Below are 9,846 nucleotides of genomic sequence, written 5' to 3' on the forward strand. Positions count from 1 at the left end.
TGCTTGTGAAGATGAATCATTACGAGCCTTGGAAGAGATGTAAAGAACACAGTTATTTGTCTATGTACTTTTCTAGTATAAAGCTTAAAAGAAAAAACATAAAGTTACTCGGGAGAATAAAATGGGAATCATCTAAATGTAAAAACGACATTTTTTTTAATTTTCTTATTTTATATTTAATATAAATCTTACTTTTTATCGTTTTATAAAATAAACATGCTCAGAAATTATATTTTTCATGATTTTAAAATAAGGATGTATCTTTTTCATATTTTTAATAAATAAAATGTACTTTTATAGTATTTTAAATAAGGTAACACTTATTTTTTTATTTTATTTATAAATGATTTAATTTTTTATTCATAAAAATACATTTTATTTTAGAATTTTAATTTATTTATTTATTTATAGCTAATATAGTATTTTGAAATAAAATAAAAGGGATAACTATCTATTTTAAAATCAAAAGGAATGTAAATATTATTGTGTTAAAATTAGTAAAAGACAAATACCCAACTTAAAATTAGAGAAAATGTTAGTATTATTTAGTAGGAGTTAGAAAATAGAAGTACAATTTCTTCAAATCTACATTAAGAAAAGAATCGCATCTAAAACTAACCTTCTAATAGTATATGTTTCTTCTTTTTGTTATTATTTTAGTTAATTACATTTTTTGGTAAAAGTAAATGAAATTTATTAAGTATATTAATTGTGTGATTTAAGTCAAAATTTCAATTTCGTAAATTATGTTATGGACATTATTATCTCCGTCTGATTTTCTTGATTCTCTGTTATTATTTTTTATTTAATTGTTATTCTCTGATTCAATTTCTTGATTTTATTTTGATTCTAATAAATAAATTAGAATCCACAACTTTTCTCTGCAAGACTTATTTCATTTTACATTTTATTTCTCCTAAGTACAAAACTCAAGGTATACAATACATACATTCTCAAATCCGGATATTGAGATTGACACGACGACCTTAAAAAAAATTAATTTAAGATTTAAATTTATAAAAATTTAAATTAGATTTTGTAAAAGAAATGGATTTAGATTTCGCAATTTGATCCAAATATTGAATTTGTAACAGATTTGAATAGGATAATCATAAAATTAAAGATAATGATATTTTAATAAACCAAATTTTAAAAAAGTTTGCAAAACTCTTTTTTAGATAAAAAAAATACTATTTTATTATTTTATTTTTATTAAAAAATAAAAAATTAATCTATTTAATTCTATTTATAAAAAATATATCAACAAATAATTTTCCAAAATCCAATCCATGACTATGTTTTATGAGAAAAATTTTATAATATTTTTTAGGATTAAATATGATTTTGCTCCCTTAACTTTTTGAATTTTGAAATTAGTCCATTCTAAAATTTTGACCAATTTAGTCTTTCATCTTTCGAAATATATGGATTTAGTCCTTTTAATCAAATTTTGTTAGGTTTATTTGATGTTTCGTACACATTTGAGGATTGTGTTTAAGTTGTTTATACAATTTGATACATTTTTGCTTTAATATTAAGTCAAATACTAGTATGAAACACGTTTGAAATATCAAATAAACTTAACAAAAGTTGATTAAAAATGACTAAATCCACGTATTTCGAAAGATGAATGACTAAATTGATCCAAAATTTCAAAAATAAACTAATTATAAAATTTACTGAAAGTTAAGGGACCAAAAACATATTTAACCCTATTTTTTAATAAATAGTAGTTAAACCATTTATAAAGAAAAGTATTTAATTTTATGTTTTAAAACTTTAATTCTAATTTTTGTTAAGTTTTAGTTTTAGATAATGTGAAATTTTAAATAAAACAATGGAGGTGGGTGTTACTTTGTTAAAGACGTGACAAAAAAAAAGTATAGATGTCATTTTATTAAAAATATAAAAGAAAAGGTGTTTATTTTAAAATTAAAAAATTGTAAAGTTCATTTAACACAAGGTAATTGCAATCTAATGTCTTCCATTAGATTGCATTACATTTACCTGCTTAACTACTATCCAATCTATCTAGTCTTGCGTGCTTTCCCCAACTTTTTCTTTCTTTTCTTAACAGCCTTACGGACTTTAGTTTTCCGTGCTTCTCTTTTCTCCTCTTTCACCTTCTTCTTATTATCTTTCCTACCCTCTTTTCTAGCAGCTTTTTTATCTGCATGATCCAGTGCTTCACTTTCGCCATCTTCCTCCTCGTCATCGTCAGATTCAACCTCAGCATCATCCTCCAAGTTCTCAGATTTATCGTCAGAAATGATCGATGAATCTTTTGTGGCACTTGATTTCTGCTGTGAAGACCGAGTTAATGACAGAGCATGTTTAAGCCCAGTAATGGTGAGGTAGTATAAATCTTTAGTGTCCTTCCAACTTCTTATCCGTTGTACATCCTCCTCAGCATTCTCAACATCATCAAGTGTCTTTGGAATGAAAGACTGTAACAACAGTTCAAGAGATTAAACATGTAAGAAGGAACAGAAAAGATTAACAACAGTACAAGAAATTAGCCAACAATTCAGTTAAGGATAATAACTATAAAATGAAATTGAGATAACAAGGAAAGTTACCTGCACAAATACAGAGTCTGCAATCTCATCCTCTACAGATACATCACCTCTTGCCAAAATTTTTCGTTGCATCTAGAAATATTTCAAAAACCATTTAAGGTCTCTTCGAAGTTGGTCACTAATCATAAGCCATAATATAACAACAAAGCCAAATACCTCTTCCAAGTAACCATCCAGAGCATCATCAGCTATTGTTGCGTCAACAATAAAATCAAACAGTTCTCTTATTGTCATGACCGCAACACCATGCTTTTTAAAGAAATCCTGCAGGCCAAGAAGGCACTCATTCATACCCTTCACATTCCGAGGAATCTATAATTACATCTAACAATTGGAAATACTTACAGATACATGAACACAATCTTCACGCAGAAAATCTAGGGCATGGGGATGTTCATGTTCGACGGCTTGAGAAACATCAATAATATACAAGTGACCCTGTCAAAGAAAGAACATGTAAATTGACTATTATTGGCAGTTTGACATTCATTCAATGAAATATCAACTGGAGAAAGGAATTGTTCACCTCATAATATAGTATATTATATTCACTCAGGTCTCCATGCACCAATTTGCATTTCTGATACAATGTCCGCATTGCAATAATAATCTGAAACAAGAAATACTCAAATGAATGATAATCAATCACTAAATAAATGAAACAGACAAATTTGTAATTAATCTCAACCCCTAATAGAATGCAATCAAAAGAGTGTTTTAAAAAGTGTCCTCTTCTAGACTAGTAACCAAATTAGAAACCGTATACTATAGTATCCCAGCATCATAAAGTTTAAGACACTCGTTAAAGGGTTCTAAGTACAAAAACCAAAGTAGCATCAGAGGAATATTGCAGCGATTGGACATACCTCAACATAGCCTTCCCGCAACTTGTCTAAAGATAAAGCAGCATCTTTAAGACGAGGGGCAGCCCAATCAGATTTTCCTTCAAAACACAACAAAACCAGAGATTTTAAATAAAATGTATTTGTATTTATTTTTTCTAACCTAAACTGTAGTCTGCCTTAGCAGAATTAGATGATATATGCAGTAGCAAGAAATTGAAACTTCTACATTCGATAACAAAAAAAATTTAGTGCTGAGGTAACTACGAGTAGTTATACCTTCAATACTACTAAAAAAGAACAAATAAACTATTCATCACACTTTTCATTCATTCTTCTTTTTTTAAATTTCTTATCAAGAGCAGACATTTATACACTGATATTCCATATAATCAATGATAAAATAATAGATAATTGAGATCAACAGATCACATATAAACAACTAATCACATTGTTCACGGTAACATCAGATTATATTCTTGAAATTCAGAACAAAAGTAATACCTATAAATTCCATAACCAGAACATTTTGTCGCAGAAGATATGGTGTAGGACACCTAATTCCTGCTGCCTTAAGCCTGCAATCCAAAATAAACAGGGTAAAAGAAAGAAACAGTCCAAGTAAGCATGTAATCAAACTTTTGTTTCTCTTATTGGAAACAACCAACCGAACAAACCCACAAGCACTCAAAGAGGAGGCACTTCAAAGGAAAAAGAAAAGGTAGTGCATGCAAAAATTGATGCACAAAAGATTGCCTCTTCAGCGCACATTAAAACTTGATACCGTTAAGAGAAACACATAGTTCATAGAAGAATTTGCACAAAAAAGGACCAAGTTGCTGGTTCTAGTAAAAGCCATCATAGAGTACATCTAAGGTCCATAGTGCGTCAAATCATAACTTACAAGAGGGTTAAGTAACAATAACCCCAATGATGTATTGATTCTCTCTTCAAGTATTCTTCCTTCCCTTGTTATTTTGACAGTCTAATTTAATACATTGTATTGTACTCCTTTTGATCTTGGATATAATATAAGCAAAAAAAAAATTCAAACTAATTAAAAATGTTAGTTAGTAACTTTTGGTTATACTAAACTTATTAACAAAATAACCAATGTTCCTAATTTACCCTTCCTTAGAACTTGATATCAAGTATAAAAGAGAGTCATTGGAAGTAAAAATTTCAATTAAATAAAGGGTCTTCTAGAGATAGTTTTGTTTAAATGAAGTAAAATTAGTTGAGATTTGCTTATACTCAGGCTGGAGGGACTACTTTGATTTTTATAAGCATTTTAGTAGAAGGGAAAGAAGTAAGAAGAAATGCGTACCTCATAAGATTCCCCCTTTCTTTCTTTGCCCATATTTCTACCATCGTCTTATTATGCTTGCAGTATCCATTTCTAAACCGGAAGTCTCCTTGCACAAATCTAGCTCTGTCCCTGATATCACAAGATCAAAGAACGCAGTTCATAAAATCAAATAACTTTGAATGAAGAAACTGTTTCAAGGCAATGTAGCAGAAATATATTACAAGCTGCATTTTTGCTGTGCGTATCTAATGAATAAATTAAGAAAGTATCAATAATCCCTAGCCCAGAGCTTTCTATAATTCTTCAACAATATATCATATAGGTTAACAGAGAGAATACAAAACAATACGACAAGTACACTTGAATACAAATTTTAGTTTTCTCTTTAAAAGAGAGAAAACAAAGGTATGATTGTCTGTACAGTTCCTTCTTAACATTTCAGCCTTCAAGACAATTTACAGTAACAGAAGAAGCTGAAACAAGCTAATATCTGCCATACTTACTTAAATTCCAAAACAGATGTTTTGTATACTTTTATTGCAAGTTCTTGATCACCAGATTTAGTTGCATGATAAACATTTGCCTGTTAGAAAACAACAACGTAAGAAACAGAAATATGTTGGCTTAACATCACATAATCAATTATCCAAACCATGTTACCGTCATAGAACCTATACAGTAAGATTGAGAGAAAAAAGGAAATAAAAGCTCCTGGCACATCACGTACTTCCTTGCCGGTTGAAATGCATCCATTGATATCATCAAAGACACCTCTGTTCATCATCTTATACAAAACCATGCGTGTTCTTTGATCAATTGCCTGGAGGAAACTTTAGAGTTACTTGCATAATAATTGTAAAAAAGGAATCAATAAAAGAACAAAGCTCAATTTAGGTGCCACATTTCATGAAAACACCATTTACTCACCTGTTCAACAGTTGCTCGGTCTGCTTTATCTGTAGTTTTAGTCTTCCCAATAGCACTTTCTCTAACGCTTCCACGAATTGCTGTGATCACAGAGTTAGACATGCCAACATTCATCCTCCCTTCCCACTCCTGCACCACGAACCACCTAATTTAAAACTACAACCAAACAAGCATACCACACAGAATTCCAAAAAACACCATTCACCACACAACTTCAAATTCAAACTAGTCCATATTAAAGGAACACAAAAGAGCCAATAAAACAGAAGTAAAAAAGACAAGATCATGCACCATGCTCACAATTTGAAAAAATAAAATAAAATAATCTTTAATAGGTAAAAAAATGTCCCCTTTAATGTTTCCAGTGGATAATCAAGAATGGCACACATTAACAGGCACGAAAACTTCTGATAAACCTAATCCTCGTTTAATTAATTCGCAAGGTTTATGAACAATCATAAAAATAAAAAAAAATTCAAACTTCTTCGCCGTACAAAAGAATAAAAAAGGGACCCCTTTTGATGTTTAGAGCGAATAAGGGATACCATTTAGCTATTAACCATTATCCGGTTCTTCTTCCGTCTAACCTTCTCATCTTTACTTATGTAGGACTTAGTATGCAACTCACGTTCTATATTTCCATGTAGGACTTAGTATGCAACTCACGTTCTATATTTCCATGCAGGACTTAATATGGGACTTATATTCATTCTTATATTTCCAACATGAATGAAAAGGAATAAAAAGGTACGTAAGAAAACCAACCTCCAAGGGTGAGGCTCGAATGCGGTTGGAGAACCTTTGGTTGCGATTGGTGCGAGGTTGAAGAGTTGAGAAATAGTGGTGGTGGCCACCGTGAGAATTGGGGCGCCGCGAATTGAGGAAAAAGGAGTAGCCTACATCCTCATCCTTCGAATCCAACAAGTCCAACGCATCACCGATTTCAGAATCCAAAGAACTCGAAACCTCTTCATCTTCTACTTCATCTTCAATTTCATCTTGTTGATGTTGTTGCTGTTCTGAGTGAACATTGAGCTTGTTTTCGACATCGTTTTCCATGAGTGAGTGAGTGACGTTGCTAATCAAGCAAACGGCCTCCTCTGTGCCAGAGGCGGCCATTTCAGGTTTGGAGGAAGAATAACCCGTTACACTTTTCCAATGTGATTCAATTCAACATTTATTTGTAGGATATTTAATATTAATATATAAGATTGAATATATTTTTAGGAATATATAGTATTTTAGTAGCTGGATTATATTTATTTTTATATAGCTAAACTAATAATAAATATATTTTAGTAGCTGGATTATATTTATTTTTATATAGCCAAAAATTGAACGTTCTTTCATTTTCACATCTCTTTGATCTAATAGTTTCTTTTTTTTAAATATATTCTACCAAAGGTAATTAGATATAAAAATTCTAAATAATCAATATTAAATTTAGAGTAAATTTCAAAAATTTTATTTTTAATTATTTGAATAAGGTGTGAATTGATATTGACAATGGTGGAGCATCTTAAGGGTTGGGAGGCGCCATGGCCCCCTAGATTTTTTATTTTTTTAATATTATATACATTTTGAAAATTTTGATTTTTTTTAAATTTTTTTAAATTATAAGTAATATATTTTATAAATGAATGAAAATTAAATTGTTTGTATTTTTATTTCTTTTATAAAATATAACCAATTAATGTTAATAGATAATAAAATATAAAATTAAATATATAAATAATAAAAATATTTAGGTTTAATTAATTTTTAGGTTAGTATTTTCATTTAAAAATCTTAAGTTAGTCATTAAGTTTTTTCTAGTCTTAATTTGATTCGACTTTTGAAAAATTGATACAATTTGGTTATTCTCGTTAAATTATTGAAGTGGATAAACAATTTTCATCAAGATTGATAGCGAGATTATGTTAATTACACCAATAACACAACTATTTTTATTTACAACTTTAATTTTAATGAAAAAAGATTTATCTGTTTCAAGAAATTTAATAAAAATAACCAAATTGCATTAGTTTTTCAAAATTCATAACCAAATTGAAACTAAACAAAATTGAAAGACCAACTTAACATTTTTGAACTAAAACAATAATAAAAGAATAATTAAACCAAATATTTATTAAGATATTTTTTATGTCCTTTCTTGTCGTCTTCTTAATTTTACAAAAATTGTACTCATCTCTCATTGTCATATTTTTTTTAAGAAAAAAGGTAATTATTTTTTCTCTCATTTCTCATTTCTCTTATTTATTTTTTGAAGAAAAGAAAAGTAATTATCTTTTATCCTACTTGATAGTGAAATATTAATTTAATAGTTAGCATTGTTTTTTTTATCTCATGAGCATGTGGTATATTCATTTTTATGAATATAAAATAAAAATAATGTATTATGTGTTTTTTCATAACCGATTTTTAATTGTGACTTAACTATAGTATATTTTTCCTTTAATATTTACACTTCTCAAATTTTTTAGTAATGTATGATAAATTATTTTTAATATTATTTTAAAAAATTGGTATATTGATGAAGAATAAAAGAATAAATTCATTATTCAAAAATGATAAAAGTGAAGCTATTCGTGAAAATGGAAACAAGATAGATTATATTTTTCACAACATTATACTAAAGATCAAATTATTCAGTTAGAAAAACCAATTCTTAAAATATTATATTAATAATCCAACAATCTAATGATTAAAGAATTATATTATTTTGGCCCCTCCAAAATTTGTGGGTAAGATCCGCCACTGAATATTGAAGGGTTGAAACGAGAATTGACAAACCAAGATGCACTTAAATGAATGACTTTTACAAATACAAACATGATGTAAGAAATTAAGTGACTTTTGGTGAAAATAAAGGAGAAAATACTATATTATGAAGTAAAGAAAAGGGTTGCGAAAAGTCTTATACATAATTACAAAGGAGTAACATAATATTTATACATAGATACATAGCAAACGCAGATGAGATGAACATGAGCATAACTGCTCTAGCAAATGAAATTATAGATCAATCCTCCATCTTTCATTAGTCATTCCTTTACAACAAAAGGAGTTGTTTTCATTATGATGTAATGTAATTGTGTCCAAATATTTAGCGTGTGATAAGGTATGATTATTCACTGTTTTTTTCTTTTCTTTTTTCTAATTTTTACAAGGGTTTGACAAGTCTATTGTCCAATTTCAATGGTATTTATTTTTGCTAATAAAGAAAAAATTACATTACGATTAACATATTAACTAACTATAATATGATTAACACTAAACTATAACTGTAATATGATTAACACTAAACTATAATGTTGATAATATTTGAATAAATTAGTAGTTACTTACATATATACTATGTTAATGCTTCTTACACCTTCGTTTTCTAAAGACTAACTCAACCCTTTCACTTTATTTCTAATTATTATAACACACAATTATGTAAGTTCTTGCCATCCAAAGAAAAAACAAATTCTGATCGATGTTAAATTTATGTTGTAAAACTGTGAGAGAGTACTCACTTTCTTTATTGAATATGCTGGTATCGAGTTTGGGTGCTCACCAAACATAAATTATATTGGTTATTTATTTTGAAAATTTATATTTTAAAGTGTTATAGAAAAATGATGTGTAGATAAGAAGTTAAACACGATCTTTTCCATATATATATATATATATATATATATATATATATATATATATATATATATATATATATATATATATATATATATATATATATATATATATATATATTATTTTCCCATTTATAACACTTTAACAGATCATTTTTTTAAATTAAAATAATTATAAATTATTTTTTTAGAATTTATTGACTTTTTAAATTAAAACAATTGCTAATAACAAAAACAAATCAGAAAATTATTAAAATAGTATTATTATTAAAATATTATTACTATTATTATTAAAAATACATATAATTTCATTTATCAAAAGTAATATTATTATTATTATTAAAAACAGTAACACACTAATTTTATAATAGATATATATTTTTTTCGATAGATTACAAATAAACTTCAAGATATTACATTTCCATATACTATATCTTTCTATATTTCTATAATACATTATATACAAATGATATATTCTTTTAATATACATTACTTATTTAATTTTACTCTTTAAAAAGTAATATTTTTTAAATTAAAATAATTCTCTTACTAAT

At 27.5% G+C, this 9,846-nt stretch overlaps 1 protein-coding gene across 1 annotated transcript; it reads right to left on the bottom strand.

Moving 5' to 3' along the window:
• Window positions 1–1,892: 1,892 nt before the first annotated feature.
• On the bottom strand, window positions 1,893–6,810 carry LOC114183058 (serine/threonine-protein kinase rio1-like). Its single transcript, XM_028069907.1, has 12 exons — window positions 6,423–6,810; window positions 5,658–5,786; window positions 5,458–5,550; window positions 5,234–5,313; window positions 4,749–4,859; window positions 3,926–3,999; window positions 3,446–3,522; window positions 3,106–3,189; window positions 2,925–3,017; window positions 2,736–2,843; window positions 2,580–2,651; window positions 1,893–2,447 (listed from the first exon to the last, which is right to left on the bottom strand). The coding sequence occupies exons 1-12, from the start codon at window positions 6,774–6,776 to the stop codon at window positions 2,028–2,030; spliced, it is 1,695 nt and encodes a 564-aa protein (XP_027925708.1). The 5' UTR covers window positions 6,777–6,810; the 3' UTR covers window positions 1,893–2,027.
• Window positions 6,811–9,846: the final 3,036 nt, after the last annotated feature.

This window comes from Vigna unguiculata, chromosome 5, assembly GCF_004118075.2.
Source record: "Vigna unguiculata cultivar IT97K-499-35 chromosome 5, ASM411807v1, whole genome shotgun sequence".
In the NCBI taxonomy this organism is placed as follows: domain Eukaryota; kingdom Viridiplantae; phylum Streptophyta; class Magnoliopsida; order Fabales; family Fabaceae; genus Vigna; species Vigna unguiculata.

Bases quoted from the DNA above. Each gene is read 5' to 3' on its own strand.
- LOC114183058 (XM_028069907.1), bottom strand. From the start codon at position 6,776: ATGGCCGCCTCTGGCACAGAGGAGGCCGTTTGCTTGATTAGCAACGTC. The intron at 4,000-4,748 runs GTACGCATTTCT...TTTGGATTGCAG, and splicing joins GAAAGGGGGAATCTTATGAG to GCTTAAGGCAGCAGGAATTA. The intron at 2,448-2,579 runs GTAACTTTCCTT...CTGTTGTTACAG, and splicing joins CAGACTCTGTATTTGTGCAG to TCTTTCATTCCAAAGACACT.